The sequence below is a fragment of the Bubalus bubalis genome, chromosome 20, assembly GCF_019923935.1.
Source record: "Bubalus bubalis isolate 160015118507 breed Murrah chromosome 20, NDDB_SH_1, whole genome shotgun sequence".
Lineage (NCBI taxonomy): Eukaryota > Metazoa > Chordata > Mammalia > Artiodactyla > Bovidae > Bubalus > Bubalus bubalis.
The window spans coordinates 26,406,317-26,426,843 of NC_059176.1; the positions used below are offsets into that span (position 1 = coordinate 26,406,317).

The following is a 20,527-nucleotide window of genomic DNA, read 5'->3' on the forward strand; positions in this document are numbered from 1 at the left end:
AAAGGTTTGGAGATGTAGTGAAACGGCACGGTCCTTTCTCACTCTTTGCAAACTCTGGGATGTCAATTCTAATCAATGAACTGGAAAAATTATGTTTTTTTCTTTTTTATAATTTCAGAGAATTGGTTCCCACTCTTACCTCTTATTTTCCTCAAATTTGCATCTTCTGTCCTAAGGGAATGTGTGAAAGTGAAAGTGAAGTCGCTCAGTCTTTTCTGACTCTTTGCGACGCCATGGACTGTAGCCTACCAGGTTCCTCTGTCCATGGGAATTTCCAGGCATGCGTACTGGAGTGGGTTGCCATTTCCTTCTCCAGGAGATCTTCCCGATGCAGATATGCAGACAGAACATCACAGGCACGCCTAACTTCCACTGCAAGTGCTTTGACATGACCCTGGACACTAGAATGAACAGTATGACCAGGTTGCAAACGACATTTCCCTTACACTTGGCAACGGAGGCGAGAAGATCCCCACGCTTACTAGGAGCGGTGAGCCCTGCTTGCTCCTAAAAAGTTGTCTGCCAACAGAATCTCATGTTCCACACAGTCATTTCTGATTGATTTGACAACAGAATACCTCTGAACACTTTTTGTGCCTCTCTCCCCTTCCTTCACTGGCCCCCCCACTTTGATTCATCAAGCAGACAATGATTTTCTTCATAGATACTTAAAAGCAAGAGTGGAACTCACCACTTAAAGGAACACTTTGTAATACAAATAATCTTTATATAGTCATTTTGTGATTTGGCTAGCCTCAACATTTCTTAAGACAAAGCCAACCTGTACATTTCATAGGAAAGGACCAGATCCTAACTAATGCTACGATGCCGGCTTTCTGGAAACATTCCTCGCTATCTCTGCTATATATAGCCAAGCACATTTTATGCAATTTTAAGCTCCTAAGAGTATCAAGCTTAACAATTAGGGGCTTCAGTTAATCAGACCTAAGCAGCTAATAAAGTACAATAGTAACAAACATCTGAAAGTCAAGACAGGCTATAGAATTACATTAAAACTTGTGAAACCATCCCTTATGTATCTGCTTAGCTTTTTCCTCATTGGAAGGCAATTTTCTATTGTTTTCATGGCAAAGCATTATAAAAGGGATTACCTGTGGTTCCAAAGTAAGGTTCCTATTGGGGAGAGAGGCCAAAAGGAAGGCAACTGCTTGATACAAAACTTGCTTCTGTAAAACCTAGGAAAAAAGCTAAATGCAATATATGATTCTTTACCTGATATCCAAATGCTGTTACTGACAAACCTCTGAGTCTACCAAAATGCTACACTTGGCACGTAGGTGATCTCTGTCACCTCTGCCAAGGGCCCATTGTTGTTTGTTCGCTAAGTTGTGTCCGACCCTTTGGGACCCATGGACTGTAGCCCACCAGGCTCCTCTGTCCATGGAGATTCTCCAGGCAAGAATATTGGAGTGGGTTGCCATGCCCTCCCCTTCAGGTGATCTTCACAACCCAGGGATTGAACTCAGGTCTCCCACATTGCAGGTGGATTCTTTACTGACTGAACAACCAGGGAAGCCCAAGAATACTGGAGTGGGTAGCCTGTCCCTTCTCCAGGGGATCTTCCCCACCCAGGAATTGAACCAGGGTTTCCTGCATTGCAGGCGGATTCTTTACCAGCTGAGCTACCAGGGAAGCCCCGCCAGGGGCCCTGGCTTGCCCTAAAAACTGCCAATCTCAAACCACTTTTTTCTTTCCCAGGGAAAACTTCTTTGTGCGTACATCCTTTTGCTTTCAAAAAAAGTCTGCATAGATATTGAAAGTAATAGATTTAATCTGCCAGTACATTAAAAATTAACAGCGTCAGAGGAAGTTTTTGTCTTATTATTGAATGTGGTTAAGTTTGCAGTTATAGGAGGCCGAAAGGGGGAGGAGATACCCAAAGGAAAACCTGGTTTGCTCTTTCAGTGAATCATTTTGGAAGTTATTTATATCTGTAGATAAAAGTACAGTAGGCATAAAAACCAAATCAGAAAGAAACCAATTTTATACATTTATCTACATATAGAGGCATGTGAACAGACATCTATTTATACGAATACACATCAAAAGATGCTCTGAATCATTGGAACAACTGCTATCAGTCTCTTTAAAAATGACTCTTTAGGAAAGAGATTACATCTCTGGACTGTCATCCAAAGGGGGCAGAGGGAGTAAAAAGGATAAAAAGCCACATGGCATTTGTTGTCTAAAGTCAGCACCAGTTTTCAGGTTATCAGCCTGGTTCTAGAACTCATGCAAAATCCTAGTTGATTTCCTTATTATATTCCAAGTGAAATGATCACTGAAATTGTTGCCATGTTATTCTTGCTATGAAAACCATGCCTTCTTATGTAAGAGCTAAAACCCAATATAGATTGAATGTGTGTGTGTAGAAATGAAATTTGGATTTCACTTGAATTTAACGATTTTATGACCTTCTTCCCAGGAGGTCAAGTTATTTCTAATTCTTCATATGAGCAGTTTGCCCTCACTCATCACTCTCCTAGGGACCAGGCTAACCGAGGAAGGCTTAGGTTTAAGAGGCATTATTTTGCATATATTGCCTGTATAAGCACCACATTATAGACAGAAATTATCTTTACTTTCCAACTTTGCATAATAAAATAAGCCATTAAATTAATACCATATAGAAAATACTGCTTGTCAGGCAAAGAAATGTACACTGCTCTCCGGAAAACTGGGGACATTACATTGCCAATGCCTGCATGAATAATACATAGATTAATTCAGAAAAACACCGTTTCATTATTTAAAAATGAATAAATTACGGACTTAGAATGATGACTAAATTTTCTTCTCCATCTTACTTTTGTTTAGTGCTCTACTTAAATAAATATGAAAAAAGAAAACCATTTTATCCACACAAATAAAGCAAGCTAGTGTCTCAAAAAGTATTTTTTTCCTGACTTTAGATTTCTTGATCCCATAAAATGAAGATGTTACACTTTCTTTTTTTCTCTTGATCATACTAACTCCAGAAATTAAGAAGCAACGTAAAAGGTCTTCAAATTATACATTTGAAAACAGCAAGTCTATCTTTCATTGTCTTGTGATTCTGTGATTCAGCCTAACTAGAAAAGCCCTTTTTGCATAGTGACATTCTGTGTTTTAGCCTCAATGCCTGGTAAAAAACATGTTCAAAGGCATAAGTAAAAAGAAGATAATTCTCATGTATGATGATGCAAATTTCTTTCATTTTCTTTCAGGGATTTTGGTTTACTCTGAAGGCCGGTTAAAAATCAGTCCCATTTGGGAACCGATGAAAGCATGGAAGAGAGAAAGCCATGCACCAGTAATAAGAAATTAATTTGGAGTTAAAATAAGTAAAACATTCCCATGCAGTGCATTTAGGCTGAGCATGAAGTGACAGCCAGCAGATTATTCCACCGATTTCTAATGCTGGAAATTCGGATGGCATTTACTAGCATAACCTTTCAACTCTGCGCACATCAATAGAGGCCGACAGTGGCTTGAAATATGATTCCTTGCAGATAGCATATCCTCATTCATCTGACTGTGCTGCTCTGTGCTCCATTGCACAAACAGCGTCTCACCCACTTCTGAGAGGACACTAATAAAAAAGGCATCAATTTTCAGCTCTAGTACTACTGTGATCTCTTTATATGTTCGACATCCAACATTAAATTAAAATGCTGTTATAAATCCTACTTTCTGAATCTGGAATGAGTGTTGGGTTTTTGTCGCATGAGACTGCAGCAAATCTTGTCAAAAGCAAGGAAGCCCGTCTTGTTCGCTCAGAATTAATGTTGTGGATGAAAGAAGGAGGTAAAAGGGGTTGGATCGGGTGAACGGAGGGTGTCAGAGCCGGTGGGGACCGGAGCTTCAGGGTGCCAACCCTGGACAGGGTTTTTGCTGCTTTCAAGAAGTGGCTAATCGAGAACTGTGATGATTGGGGACAAGCTGTGGTGGCAGGAAGATAACTGATAATAAACAGAAAGGCACACACATCCACATCCATATATACCAATAGAAATATTTTAAACATAAAGGAATCATCAATTATCCCTCTCCAGCAGAAAAATATTTCCCAAACACTACTGGTCCTGAGGAAGCCTCGTGGGTTCTATCAGATTTCTTCCACAGGCGCTGCCATGCCAGTTCAAAGCCCAAGAGCCCACGGTGACGTACTCTTGGGGCCTTATGTCGATATTACATCATTTTAAAGTTACAAGAGAAATACTTAGAATTACTGGATGGTGAGGGAACAACACTATCAGAAACTATATGGTATGGAGTCAAACAGTTTCAGAAGCTTTCTGTGTAAAGATTGTAGGGCAGAGAAAAAAAAAAATTCCTTGCAAGTACAAGGCTGAAAGAAACTGGCTGGCTTTTTCCATTTTGCTAAGAACTGCCATATACTATATAGAAGAACAGGAGGGAATTTTTCTACCCTTTCTGATAATATGATCCCTGCTAATACAGGTTATCACCTAGAACTCTGTGAACTAAATGGTAATAAGGGTTTCCACAAAGATCCGGTGCGCAGAGCTGCTGTGGTCTTCCGCCCAGCTCATTCATAATTATGGATGAAATAAAGAGGCGTGTTTGCCTATTTGGGAGGGTGCAGGGGGGTGGGAGAGGAAAATGGGGAAGAGGGAGCAGTTCAATATCTGGATCGAACAGAGGAACTTTTTCCCCCAAGGATCCTGCCGGGAGGAACCTTGACATGCACAAAGTCAGAACGTAGACAAAGTTGCCCTGGTGAGAACGATAAGGTCGCCCGTGGGATTGCTGAGATTATCTCTGTCAAGCACTCGGACAGCATGCAGTCAAATGATGCATCATGCAGTCATTTTCGGGGGGGGAAATCAATTTCTTCACCAGGTCGCTATTTGCTTTTCAAAGTGCCCTTGTAGGCCTTCACTACCAAGCATTTATCAATTTAAATGTTGTAAATTGATAATGTGCCACTGCGCCTTGTCCTGTTTCTGAATTATTTTGATACTTATATTTTCTCAATAGTCTCTAAACCCTCTGAGCTTCCACATTCAAAAGGGCATTTCTCTTTGTTGCACAAGAAGTGATGAACTTTTTACGATTAGTACAGGAGAAAAATGCAGACTTACTGAGGTTAAAAACCAACAAAAATGACAAAACACAAGCTGTAGAAAATTATGTATCTTTTTTTTTAAATTAAGATATGCCTACTTGACTTACTTTATTATTATTATTTTACTTGACTGACTTTAAAAGGGGGCACCAAGCAATATTTGGAGAGTTGTATTTGTTGATTGAAGGAACACTGGTTACCCTAGCGTTGCATCAATTTCACACACAGATTGAAAAAGTGCTAACACTTGGCTCCATTATTATAAGGCCTCTGCTGTGTTGAAAGAACACCTGTTTTGCCTTTATAGTCTACCTATCTAGGATGTGATGATGCCTAACAAGAGTAATAATGTGTAAGCTAATGTCTTCTTTTTTTCACCCTGCTAAAGAAATATATGTGTGTGTGTATATATATACACACACATATATATATATATATAAAATCTTTTATAAGCATGGAAGTGAGAATATTAACCACATGCTAACCTCAAGTGATTTGTATTGAAAAACACAGAATGGGAGAGTTGAGGCTTGCACTTCGGAAAAGCAAAAGAAAGACATGGCGGTTGCAAAGCATCTTTAACCTCCAGTGATTTATTGGCCCTCAGCCAAGTTATCAGGGGAATCTAATTCTTCTTTATTATTCAAATAAACCACATTTGGCACCATGGTTCCCTTTCAGAATAGCTTCACAAATAGACTGAGCTCTGTCATTTATTTGACCTTGTACTCGTGTGCTAGAGCTGTACTTTTATTTGCCATTCTATATAACAAATGCAGAGAAATCTAAAATATGGAGATGAACAACAGGATGGGAAAGGAGTTTATGGTAACTATATCTGCATGGCTTAAAAAAAAAAGACAAAATTTTAAATGACCATCTATACCTTTTTCCTTTCAGCTCCATTAGCTCTTACAGCTGCAGCCACCCTACCTCTTTCAACAAGCTGCCTTGAACCAAGCCAATGCATGACCTTGTTTGCAGCTTCCTTCTAGCTGGCTTGCAATGGCACGGAGGTATCTTCTGCCAGAATGGGGATGTGGTGAGAAGAAAAAAAATGACTCATCTGCAAGCTGGGCATTGGAGGCCATGGGCAGGTGATAAGAGTATATTTTAAGAGAGGGCTTAGCTGGTTATAGTATATTTCCTTATGATATCACAGTGGAAATATCTGTTAACTTCCCATCTGCTCTAGGACCCATTATGCTTTAAACAGAATTCTGTTAAGTTGAAAACATTTTTCTGGCATAGGTGCATCAGAATCATCATCTTTTAACCCATTTTCAAGATAAAATGTTTTCAGAAGGGTCCACTTTTATCCTCTGGTTAACTGAGGCCCAAGTCCTCTGCCTCTGGCAAATAAAAATTTGACTTTCTCATCAGCATTTAAAAGAAAATGCAGTATTTGAATATGGATTAAGAAAAGCTGATTTAAAAGCACATAAAACATCAAGCTAGTCAATGCCATTGTAAGTACTGGATGTCAGAACATCATTCTCAAAATGATCTGAGGGGAGCAGTATCTTCTTCTTCCTTATGTGATTTGTAATATGTGTGCTCCCCTTAGTTTTATGGGTCATTATAGCCTTATTCTGAATGTGGATTCCAGTGGAAGCAAACTGATATGTCATAATCCACATATTAGCTCCCACAGAAATTGTATTTGAGGTTTATTTTAATATTTCAGTTACCAAAAAACTTTCTTTTCCTTAAGAAGTAATACTTCCTTATTTTTGATTGTTGGCTATAATTGGCTATATTTCCCTTCTTGATTTGGTTGCCAGGAAGCTCATAGGTAAATTTGATACTTTATCAGCTCATTTATATCCCTTCTAATAAACCTTTATTCTGTTCTCTTACTATGCAGTAACAGATTACTTATGTTTATCTTTCTTTTCCCTAGACCCTAGTTCTAGTTTGCCACTACTTTTTATTGTATATGTTTATGTAAGCTATTTCTTTTTTAGAAGAGGAGGGTTTAAATCAACAAATAAATATTTCTATAAACTTTAATTTCCACTCCTATATTGAAGTAGAAATGCTTTTTATTTATCATATAAAGTCTTTTGGATTCTTTGGTGATTAAGCCCCTTACATGTTGGAAGAGGTTCCATAAAAGTGGGCTACCCATCATTGCTGCATTTTCAGTATTAGGGAAATGACTCTGTTTTCTTTCTTTGCTTTCACTTTTGCCTATTCCATTTTATGTAAGGAGCAGAATTGTCTTTAGCAGCTCCAGACACCATCAGCAGGCATAAGAAGTCATTTAATCTCCATGCAAGCCAAACTCAGCAACGATATCTGGGGATCTTCCTTTAAGGTAACGCTGCGTAGTGAGTACCTGGGAATCTTTACACCTAGGGATGCAAGTCAACAATGCATTTTCTACAATCTGAAACCATATCTTGGTTAAATTAAATGATTATCTCTGGCAAAGTCAAAGGTCTGCTGAAGATGTTTGGACATCATCATAGCATAGATCACTTCATTCCCATCATCAAGATGATACGAAAACACCCTAAAGGCAGTAAGTGGCAAACACACATCCTGGACACCTGGAGTTACCCTCAATGGAGTGGGGGAGAAAAACCTGCTCTGGCTGTCTCTATATTCATGCTACACAACTGAGCTTGCTAGAAGTTTCTCTGCTTAGTTCTCTCATGAGCCAAAAAAGAATCCCAATTCTTTCTTGAGAACATAAGCCATTTTAAAGCCACCATATTTATTTACATGTTCAAAGAAAATAAAACTGAGGAAGATACGTCTTGAGAGTTACAAATGCAGACACAGCTATGCTCTAACAAACTGGCATGTTCACAATATTCCTCAGCAGTTTCACTGGGTACATATCTGATGATACACACGGTCTTGATTTAATAATACTGCTTAAAAAAGAAAGGAGGGAACATAACTATATAGATTCCTTATCACTGTCAGGAATTTGATGGAAAAATCACTGAGTCAAAGTTGTAGGATATGAACAGAGTGGTTTGCATTTAACTAAGGGTGTGCGTGTGTGTGTTTAAAAGATTAAGGATGTACTTAATTGAATAACTTTTCATATACTTTACATAGGATGTCGCCCGTGAGCACTCCATACTCCACAACTGAAAGAGGGCATGAAAGAAACTTGGGAAGGGTTATGTCTCAGGAAACCCAATTACTCTTTTAGGACTGAGAACATTAATTGGATTGGAAAATCTTTCCCAAAGTTTTAGCACAGAGTGTCCCCCTTATTCTTTGGGCATTTAAAAACACACTATGCTCTTATCAGATTATTTCCATGTTAACCCAGAACTAACTTCTGGAATTCTGAATTTGTTTTGAACTCCAAATATGTGCATTGGTATATGCAAAATCACTTAGGAGTGATCTACCCTTCATCATTTCAGTTGCATAATGCCCTCAAATGAACACTTCTGTCCACACCACGTTTGTCTAGCTTCACATTGGACTCTTTGGGGTGACACAAAACACAACTTCCACACAGGGCCACAGCCCACGGTGGCCAGCATCTGCCCTCGGGTGAGCCAAGACACTGACTATTGATGCACACTTACTTTATAACCCATCCCATGCAGAGGCAGGGGAAAACTGTACAGAAGTTGCCAGCTACCATACCATGCCTGCGTAGCTGTTTTATTCCTATGGAAGCCTCAATGATTTGCCTCAGATTATAGGGAAAGATTGACTTAATGTGATAGTAGAGAAGCAGTGGAATCTCTTGCTTTTAAGGAGAAACCAGCACAGGGTTAAAGCCAAATTTTTCTTGAACAGATGATATTTCAGATGGCCACACTATTCCAGATGCATCAATTTCCTTGAAAATCCAATCCATATATGTGCATATGCTGTGCTGGCAGGAGGACTGACTGAAATGGCCAAAACCCAAGAGCTAATATTCTTTTGGCCAGAATAATGCAATTATTATTTTCCTAGCTATCAGTCTAAGCATACAGAGCCATCTGTTATGCAAAGCAAACATACACATCTCAATTACAGAAAATGCAGTTGCCTTGACAGAATTTGGATTACACCACTAACCAGGGCTGTAAAATGTGTTTTGAGCTAGTATATAATGGATGCTTTTCAGGAGTTCCCTAATTAGCATTTACCTGCTTAAACTAATTATTCATCCTTCCTCTTCACTGGCTTATTAAACTTTGTTGGATAGCCTGCACAAAATATATGAATACGGGCACTGCAGAACAAACAGTGGCTTTCCCAGGTCTCTACAGTGTTAATATGGTGGCACACCAATTTCAACCTTGGTGATTCCCAATACTAGGTCTCAAACAGATTAAGACAAGGCTTCAAGTCTATTAAGCGCCATTAGAAAACCAGAGATTTCCATGAGACACAAGAATACTAATATTGAGTTGACAATAGCCCAGTTTCTATCATTTGGTTTGCTCAAGTCCCCATAAAACAGAATTGCTGGATACACTACAGCCAATAGCTTGCACATCCTTCAAGCAAGAGTTAATGCCCGCCGCCCCACCCCGGGCTTGGATTCTCAAAAGTAAATAATTAAATTTGGCAGGGTTTCTCCTCCTCCCCCAACCCTCCTCAAATGCCAACGATCTCTCTTTATTATTTCCCAATGCCTTTCTTGATTTAGCTATTACCCGGCAAACTCACTAACAGCCAAAATGTTCCAGCCATGCTGCCTCCTTACAGCAGTGCCAACTTTCAGAAGCAATGAGTCTGGGGTGAGTCTTGCCTAAGAGGAGAGAGGCAGATCTCATCTCCATCTTTAGCTCAAAGGAGCAACTGAATGAGAAGTAGATTATCCAACTTGGCAGATCATCACATACATACAAAATCCCTCCCATGGAACTGCGTTTTTCTCGTGCCAAACCACCAGATGAAAAGGGTCAGCCTCAGCCAATCACCTGTATGGGCACGGATACCCAGATGTTCAGCATTTGAATGGAGAAAACATCTGGATAATTAGTGGAACTGCAAACTTTTCTTCAGGGTATTTTGGCATTCTGTAGTGGCAGCCTGTGTCTGGGAATTGAACAAAAGTCAAATTTTTGTGTTCCAGGGGGACTATCAAGAACGCATGTCTAGGGCTTTCATCCCCTGCCCCCATGTGCCTCTGTCTTCCCCCCACTCCCTGCCCCGCTTTTCACCTCTGACAGACACGTGTGGGTAATTAAATGGCAAATAACAAAAGATTATCTTATTTTATGAAATCGTCTTTCTGCATAAGGAAGCATTTGCAAAGGCAGCAAAGTGCCTACTTGCAGGAACCGTTCCTCCCCACAACACATTTTAATGGTCTCTTTCAGCATTTCTTGACTCCAGATGACTCCCTGTCACCGTGTCAGCTCCCAGGACAGTGCAGGGTCCTCCATAAACAGCCAGTAATAGGACACAAGGGAAGCACCATTAGTATGTCCCTCTCCTACCGAGCACAGAGGTTTCAAAGTTCAAAACAACCAAGGGAAGAAACTTCATTTGTTCTCAATAAATTAATAATGATCCTTAGGGGCAGGGACGGGGGACTCAAGTTTTGAGCACAAGTTGATGCCAAACGTTCTGGACTGACATACAGCTTTCTCAATGACTCTGTGAGCAGAGTCAGGGAGAGCCATTAAAAAAAACCTGGATAATTCACTCCAAACAGAATATCTGTTGAAGAAGAAGGACAGGCATGAGGCTGAAGGAGCCTTCACAATTGCGGTCAAGAATCTAAAATGGTTTTACTTACTTGTGAGAGGCCTAGGTAGATGGAGACTGTTTCAGAAATGTACAAAAATTTTCCTTCTTGATTTAGTGCAAATACAAAGCCATCCAGGGACTGCAGGAAAAAAAAAAGGTTAGTAAGTATATGTGATGGAGATTTCGTTAATAAGGCATCTAATACAAAGCAACATATAACCAAATTTAAGATCACTTTTCCTTCATGTTTAACAGAAGTCTAAGATCTTTAACTACCGCATTATACATGAACAAATGAAAGGTCTGAATTAAGACCACAAGCTAGCTTTCCCCTATTTCAGGCAATTCCTTATGTCTCTGTCATTTAATCAAGATGCATTGCATTTATGTATAAAATCAGGCCATGTTGACTTTCTGAGATGTTGCCTTTATATTTTTGGATTCAGTAGTTACTAAGATTAAATCAGCACAGTTATGAAATACCTAAGCAGGAATGAAAGCTGTAATGGAACAAGAGAAAAAAAGAGTTCTTGTATAAAAAACAAGTAAAATCACCACTTATGCTCCTATGGACGTCAATAATTTGCTAATTAATAAAGGATTATTCTCTCCTCAATCCCAGTGCCTATTGTATTAGAACAAATAGTAAAAGTCAATATATTATGAATAAATGTTTACAGGCTGAAGCTTCATAAATTGTAATCCTTTTTTTTGCAAAACTCTATATTAAAGCTTTATTGCGATAGATCTAGTTTCTATTACAACTCCTGAAATGGAAAGAAAAGAAAAAAAGGGGGAGAAAAGAAGAATACTGCATATTATATGCAGCTCCTGAAATGTTAGTCTACTTTTCAAAAGAGGGCTGCATTTTCAGTTTGATGAATGGTGTAAATTATCATGGACTCCCAACTGAAAGATATCACTCAAATTGAGAATAGCAAAAGAGACACTGATGTATAGAACAGTCTTATGGACTCTGTGAGAGAGGGAGAGGGTGGGAAGATTTGGGAGAATGGCATTGAAACTTGTAAAATATCATGTATGAAACGAGTTGCCAGTCCAGGTTCGATGCACGATACTGGATGCTTGGGGCTGGTGCACTGGGACGACCCAGAGGGATGGAATGGGGAGGGAGGAGGGAGGAGGGTTCAGGATGGGGAACACATGTATACCTGTGGCGGATTCATTTTGATATTTGGCAAAACTAATACAGTTATGTAAAGTTTAAAAATAAAATAAAATTTAAAAAAAAATTTGTTCCAAATTCTTGCAATCCAAGTGCATTTTATATGTTCCATCATCCTCACATCTTGTGTTTTGTTTTATTTATTTTTAATCAAGTGGGTTGCACAAGTACTGCTTGCCTAGGAAAAGAAGTTTTAATGATTAGTGATATTTACAAAGGCTGTGAGTTTGGAAATACAGGGAATCCTCATTGGGAACAAGGTATGTGGCAACATTAAACTAATGACATAATTTTTAAATACAGAAAGGTGGAAGAAGTATGTAAAATTCAGGTAGAAAAATACACGGCCTTAAATCTCGGTGATAATTTCAGTCTCTTAAAATACTGAACTTTTTTGGAATTTTATATTGAATATATGTATATAAATATGTGTAGGTATCATTATGGGAATATGTGTGTGTATATGAAATTTGATTCCATGCTTCCTGATTCCTTTTCACAGCCCCACTGATCAGAAACTATGAGAAGTACCCAACCTCCTCCTCTGAAAACAATTGGGTGAAAACAAGTGGGTTCTAAAAACAATCCAAAAATTCGATTCAAAAGTCACATTGTACTGCACCACATAAAAGCAAATTACATAATAGACAAGATTCTGGTCAAGATAGCACAATAATAATAGCTCACATTTATTATATACTAAGTAGGTGGCATTGTCTCTTTTAATTTTTACAAGTAGCATTTTAAGTAATTATGTTATTATCCACATTTTACATACAAGGAAATTGAGGCTTAGTGAAGTTAGCCAACATGCCTGACCTTAGTAAACGATGAAGTTAGGATTCAAACTCAGATTGTCGGATTCAATCACACTGCCTTGCCTTCCACTAAAAATAAAGATTTTCTACTTGATACAAGGACATTTATGAAAAGATAAATTGGACAGCATTTCTGAAATTAACATATTTGTATTGAGGCAGCCTATAACTTCTTAAAAATCATTCCTTGTTTTTGAATGATTTGTTCCAATGATAGAATCCTACCATTTGGAGGAGATGAATAGGGAGTGGAATGACAAAAAAGAATTCATAAGTCACTTCCCCAAGAGGTCACCTTTGCTCTGTAATATCTCCCTGGAAGCATCTAGGGGACAGAAAACAAAACAATGTCTAAGAGAACTGGACTCCTGATATTTGACAAAACTGCCAAGCCTTCTCGAGCCTCATGAGAGCCAAACTTTCAAGCTTCCAGTGTGATACAGTGGACGCTTACTTTGAACCAAAAGTGCAAAAATGGATGTTTCCTTTGTAGAAGTTTGGGGAGCATCTCAACGTCTTCACCTCAAGCCAGGTGTCTCCTAAGGATGATTCATGAGGATTAGGACTGCCTCTTTTGAACTTCTCCAGGGAGAGAAGGGCCAAATTAGGTTTTTTCTATTCAACCTAAGAGCCGTGGTCTAGAATATAATCACAGGGAGTTGTGTAAGCCATTTTCTCAAACCCTAAAATGCCACTGTCACATCAGTGGGACACAGAGAGAGACAGAAGATATCTTCTGTGGGAACCAGTGACAATCAAAAGAATGAGAGCAGAAGAAAGGATTAATGGCACAGAGATGACCCCTTGTAGTCTAAACTCTCATTTTTCAGGTGAGGAAAACCTGGCACAGACAGGTTAAGTGGCTGGGTAAAACCACAGCCAGCTAATGGTAGAGCCAGGATTAAATACACCACTTCCCATAGTACTAACAAAGCATTGATGACATTGTATCATCCTGGGGTGTGTGTGTCTGTGTGTGTGTGTGTGTGTATGTGTGTGTGTGCGCACGCGCGCACACGTGTGCACACAAGCTTGCTGAATTGTGTCCGACTCTCTGCACCCTCTGCACTGTATTTTGCTAAGCTCCTCTGTCCATGGGACTCTCCAGGCAAGAATACTCGAGTGGGTTGCCATTTCCTTCTCCAGGGGATCTTTCTAACCCAGGGATCAAACCCGCGTCTCCTGTGTCTCCTGCATTATCAGGTGGATTCTTCACCCACTAGCACCATCTGGGAAGCCCCATCACCCTAGTAGAATTATCCAACTCCCAAAGAGACTGAATTTCTCAACAGCAGGGAGACATCTTACTTATCTTTAGCCAGCATCTAACAACTGCTCAAATAAGACTTAGGAAATCCAGTTCTAGCTCCAAGCCCAAAGCTCTTTCCCTCACATCACACACATTAGAATGACTAAGAGGAAGGGCAGTTATTTCCTCCAAGAGTTCTGTTTATGGAGCTGTTAGATTATTTGCAGATTCTGATGCCACAGATGTCTCACATAGTCTGGGATATCTCCTGACATTCGGAAGATCAGAGTTAGACTGGATCCTTTCATAGTCTTCCAAAATACTCAGTGCTATTCATTTGTCACTGACACACATCTTTTGCTTTCTCACTGAAAGGGATTATGTTTTTTAAAGTATGTTCCTATCTCAATATACTTGCTAAAATACTAAAGGAGGTTTGGGCACCGTGGCAGGGAAAAGGAATATCTGGAGGCTAAACATCTGATGCTATTAAGCAGCGGCGATCTAAGAACTGGCCAGTTTTGTTTGGCAAAAACAGAGGCTTCGACACATGTTCCAATTTCCTGGTGAGATTAAAATGAGGCTATGTCTACATGACACAAAGCATCCAGTCAATTCAATTAAAAATAACAGCCAATTTGGTTGGGGGGAAACAACTAGTCAGATTAGTTGTTTGCCACTACAGAGGTAAACAAAACAGGTTAGTTAACCATATTTTTCACTTTCATGCCTATCATCTGAGTCAACTGTATCTATAGTATGAGATAAAATCAATAACTCGGGTATAATTATATTTCAAATAAAGAATGGGATATGAAACCCAGTCTCAGCAGGTTGGCAAGGTCCCTCTTCACATGGCCATTACCCTCTGCTTCAGGGTCATCCCTGTCTATAGTTAGCTGTATTTTGCTGCTTAGAAAAGTTTTAAGAGTAGCATCAATATTGGTTTAATGTGGATGTCTTAATTTTAAAGGGTGGGAGGAAGGAGGAAACATTCAATTAGTCTTGGGAACCAGATATGATTAATCTGAAAGTTCAGTGGAAATTTAAAAAATTTTGAATCAAGAAAGCTACTATATAGAGCTGTTTCAATCACTGCAGGCTACCTTTTAATTTTTTTTTTTTTTTTTAAACTGCCCACTGTTTTCAACAGGCGCCAATTAAGATTCTGGGGTCAAGGGGTTAATTACATCTTCTTACTCAGTATGTAGAATTTTCTGATTATTAACTAAGGTTGGATTAAGATGAAAAAGAACCAACACAAATGTTAATGCTAGTTCCTCCTTGAGAAGATTTATTACAAAGCCACGCTGAAATCTATCTGCTTTCCTCAAAGCAGATGGAGAACAAAATCTTAGAAGAAACAGTAAAACAGACGTTTTCAAGGCATGCAAGTATCTGATTCATCAAGACAGTTTTCTCACTACTAAAACCAGTTCTTAGGCATCTCGACAGGGCTGATGAGAGATTTCCTTTGTCACATCCCAGTAAGTCTATGAGGTACGCATGCTGCAGCGAGGCTTGGATACACAAGTCAGGAGCCATAGCGTCTCTGAATAATAATGCCTGTAATTATAATTTATATCCCCTGACATCAGAGTAACATATAAAGTGTAAGGTGCAGTTTCTTAACCCCAAAAGCCGAGTGCCTCTAACCGTATTTGTCAAATGATGAGGCTATTTCCTTGCAGGGTATAAAACTAACTATAGCTTCATGATTGAAGGTATACTAATGTTTAATGCATTGTGCTAAATGGATTTATATTTGTCAAAGTTGTTTTGTGTCTGCTTTCTTTTTTTATCCCCTGCATATTTCCCTGCAACCAAATTTCAGAGTGAAATCTTACTACAGTGCTCTTACAGAGGCAATTCTCACGTACAAGACTACTCTGAAATGAGTGGTTCTTTCTATAACATTCCAATGTAGAAGAGGAAAAAAAAAAATCACCCCGAACTCTTTCCCTATGACCTATCTCCAGTTAGAGTGAAGAATTACCAGTAGGCTAGGTTATTTTAATGACAGATTATTTTAAACTAAGCCTTCACCATCTGTTCCACCCCCTAATTATGAATGCAAAAAGAACATATTTCACAATTACATCAGTAAAAAAGTAAGATATACGTGATTTAAATGCAAGCATGTGCTTCATGTCCGATGCGCCGTGCATCTGTGATGTTCTTCTACTTCAGGCTTTGGTTAACCCACCCGTGATAAAGTACGGTCTCGGACATACAGCGTTCCCTCCAAACCCAGCATTTTTCACTGTTCTGATATAATTCTGTTAGGACAAGAGCAGAACATGAACGTGAGCACAAAGCTTGCCAGCCAGTAGAGACTAGCTGTAGCATTTTACAACTCCTACGATGACTCTGCTGTTAACAAGGAGAGGCTGTGTGAGAAAATCACTTCTGCGACCTGAGCAATGGGTGAGCGCTGGGAATACGCGAGTCTGCTCTTAAACCACATCTCCATCATCGTGAAAGAGTGAAGAAGCACAAAAGAAGCACGGTCTGGAGACTGAGGACGGGGCTCCACTACTTCTCCTTCCACTCTGTTTTGGCAGCAGATAAAAGAGTTAGAAGTGTTTCTTACATTTTTTGGCCTTTGGACACAATAACACTTTGATCGAGCTCATTAAAGTGCCATGCTGCCCTCTGACTGCACTCAGGAGCTGATACTGGTCTGTTCACGCACACGCATGCAGACTCCCGGCAACCTCGAGGAGAGCCTGGGAAGATAGATGTCCAGAAGCGCCCACATGTATCTGTTTATGGGGAAGACAAAGTTCCCCAAATTTTGCCTTTGCAATCTGAGTTTTAACCATCAAGTGCTGTGGAAACAAACGCCTTATTTTTAGAAAGACTCTTGAGTATATTTTCTCGAAGTGGAGAAAAGCACACATCAAAGGTGTGGATTTTTATTTTAACTCTCAGAAATCTCTCTGCGCTTTCTGGCTCCTGCATCTTTTCCTTTGTGCCCCCACCGGCAATGAGTCAATAATGTGAAGGATGATAGAAGAGCTTTATATGATGATCACGTACCCAAAGCCACATGTTCCCCAATCACAACAGCGAATTGGATTAATTTGGTGAAATTTGACTATTTTCCCTCTAAAACAGAACTCCAGAACAACAAACCTTGACACCGCAAGACATCTTTCCTAAGAGTTTCCTTAAACACACAAATCCACACATCTTAGGTGAGAAAACACTGCCGAGAGACACAGGCGGCCTCTCTTCAGTTCTTAGAGGAGAAGTACCAGAATAAAAGGGGAGATGTTGAGCTAGTGAAATGTTATGACATGAAAAGAACAAAGACATTGGCTTTCTGAGCAAGGAGATCAGGTTTTGCTTCTGCTTATTAAAATTCCATTTCATGGAAGCTGTGTATCAAAGTGCTGACCTTTTTTTCTCTGGGATGCTAGTTCAAACCTTACATCCAGCCTTGAGGGAGGTGGATGTCTTGATTTGAACATCCAGCCAAATGGACAGCAGGCTCTGCTATAAAGACAGGGTGCGGCATTTGGTGGAGGCACACGTGCCGGTGTCTCTGAGCCAGGGGGGACAATACGCAGACCTCACATTATCTGTGGCTTCTCCCAGGGGACCGGGACTCTACCTGAGGCAGAAGTGACCATGTGCTGCTCACAAGCTCCTTCTGCCTCAGGGAGAGGATTCCCACTAATTATCCTAAGGCACACATATTCACTGGAACATTAAAACATCACCTATCTTGCATGTGGTGCATTAGTTTACTGAAACATAGGCTCTTCAGAACCTAGGAGGTAATTCCTTATTGTGCATCTTTTTTCTTGAATTCAGAATTCTCTTTCAAATTAAGGGAGGAGTTCCCAGGTCAGCAGGGTAACATCAGCACTCCGTTGTACTGGTCCTGAAAGGTCTAACAATGCCACTGCTTTGCTTTGGCTACACATGAAACTTGGCTCCAGGTGTCCTTCAAATGGTCTGTGTTATACAAAAGAGCACACAAAAAAAGAACAGAACCGAATAATTGTTCACTGGGCATCCTGTAGATCACAGGCGACTCTAGGGAATGGTCATAATACTCTCACATATATGATATACAGCAATATATATGAAATATACTATTATATGGGCTTCCCTGGTGGCTAAGACAGGAAAGAATCCACCTGCAATGCAGGAGACTAGGTTTGATCCCTGGGTGAGGATGATGCCCTGGATAAGGGAATGGCTACCCACTCCAGTATTCTTGCCTGGGAAATCCCATGGACAGAAGAGCCTGGTGGGCTGCAGTTCATGGGGTTTCAAAAGTCAGACATGACTGAGTGACTAAGCACACACACATACTATTATAAATCATATATATTATCATCGCATATTAGGAAAAAAAGTGAGTGTTAGTCACTCAGTTGTGTCTTTGTAGCCCGCCTGGCTCCTCTGTCCATGGAATTATCTAGGCAAGGATACTGGAATAGGGTGCTGTTTCTTTCTCCAGGTAATCTTCTCAACCCAGGGATCGAACCTGGGTCTCCTGCACTGCAGGCAGATTCTTTACCATCTGAGCAGCTAGATGCTTTAAACAATGCTCAGTTCACTCAAATATTCACCTTAGAGGAGAGGGAATGGAAGGAAACTAACACTTGTTAGGGAAATTATTTAGAACAAATTTTGAGCTGGGCATTATTTAATCCTATATTACAGATAAGGAAATGCATCTCAGGGAAATCAAGTACACGGCCCAATATCACACAAGAAAATGTGGTAGGTGTAAGACGAAAGGAACCTCCTTTTCCTCCTGCCACTGGGATACCTGCTGGGGATTTTACTTGTTTCACACCCATCACAGTTGCTAGGAGTCTATGCTTCCTCCAGCATTTCTTTCCACATAAGTGATTGTCATGTCCCCACTGCTTCAGTGTTATGCATTCAGAAAACACCTGTTGAGGGCTTCTTATGCACCAGGCCTATACTAGCTGAACAAAGAGCAACTCAAGAGTTACTTTCTTAAACAAAATTCATCTGTGGGATCCAAGATGAAGAAAATGAGAAAAGTGGGAATTCACTTTATAAAACAAAAAGTCACAAGGCAAAGTGACAGGACACTCTCCATACATGGTGGGGACTCTTGTCTGATATTACCAAGCTTCACACCTCTAATATCCTGTTTATGGGTTGGAAAAGGCATGGATTGATGGAATTTGCATTTTTAAAGCTTTGCTGAGACGTAATTGACACATGAAATTGCAAAATATTTAAAGCATGTATTGTGATGATTGGGTATACATATACATTGTAAAAGGATTCCTCTTACCTGGTTAATTAACATAACCAATAGCTCATATGTTTATCTTCCTAGAATTTGTAAATGTCCAATCAAGAGGAAATCAGTCTTGAATATTCATTGGAAGGACTGATGCTGACGCTCCCATACTTTGGCCACCTGATGTGAAGAACTGACTCATTGGAAAAGACCCTAATGCTGGGAAAGATTGAAGGCAGGAGAAGGGGATGACAGAGGATGCGATGGTTGGATGGTATCACCGACTCGATGCACATGAGCTTGAGCAAGCTCTGGGAGTTGGTGATGGACAGGGAAGCCTGTCGTGCTGCAGTTCATGGGGTCGCAAAGAGCTGGACCCGACTGAGTGACTGAGCTGAACAAACTAGAGACTACAGACCTCAAGGAAATTCTCATGTCTTAGAGGAAGAGGCTAATGCCTAGAAATAAAGAAGGGACCCCAGTTAATCAATAATTGCTAGAACTACACCTCTTAACAGGCTACTGCCAGGATGGGACTTGAGAACACACAGTAGCAAGTCATGCAGCGTGCCGGTACACTCACCCCATTTCTGGTTCCAAAGTTTCCATTTAGACTAAGGATTTTTTCCTTTCTCTCTCTGGTTATATATATATATATATATATATATATATATACACACACACACACACACACACACACACATATACTATTTTACATAGAAGTTAGTGTGAAAATAAGATTGACTTTATAGAAATTTATTTTCCAGTCGTGTTTGCTTAAATGATACATCCTTGAAGATGGAAGGTAGACCCATACTGGTGTTTCTGTTACGGCTGATTATGACATGAACTGGACTGTTTACTGGACACTGGGTAACTTTAAAGAACAGGGTTTTCAAAATAAAAAACAAAAACTTTGTACATGTATTGCTTTAGGTAAGGAGTTTGTGTCAGAGGTAGTAACAAAGACTGAAGAAACCTATAACGAACTAAGCATATTAAAAGACCCATTTAGAGACCTCAGATATTTAGCTGTCGCATTCACATATGAGTTTCATTTTAGGGAACATTTATTGATCTAAGGAAAGGGTATTAACAAATTTGTAATGAAAAGAGCTTAACTGTGACAAATATGGTCACCATGGATTAACTGGATTACACACCCCCTCCCAAATTCAGTCACATGTTGAAGCCCTAAATTCCAATGCGACCATATTTGGGGACTGGGTTGTTTTAAGAGGTAATTAAGGTTAAAGGAGGTCATATGGGC

General features: G+C 39.8%; 1 protein-coding gene across 5 annotated transcripts in view; it reads right to left on the minus strand.

Annotated features, from left to right (window-relative positions):
* Window positions 1-20,527, minus strand: part of NPAS3 (neuronal PAS domain protein 3) — a 964,678-nt gene that overhangs the window by 252,769 nt on the left and 691,382 nt on the right. For all 5 annotated transcript variants that reach the window (XM_025271190.3, XM_025271193.3, XM_044933430.2 and 2 more), the window contains one exon: window positions 10,812-10,901. In XM_025271190.3, coding sequence (XP_025126975.1) covers window positions 10,812-10,901 — 90 coding nt within the window. The remainder of the gene's footprint in view (window positions 1-10,811; window positions 10,902-20,527) is intronic.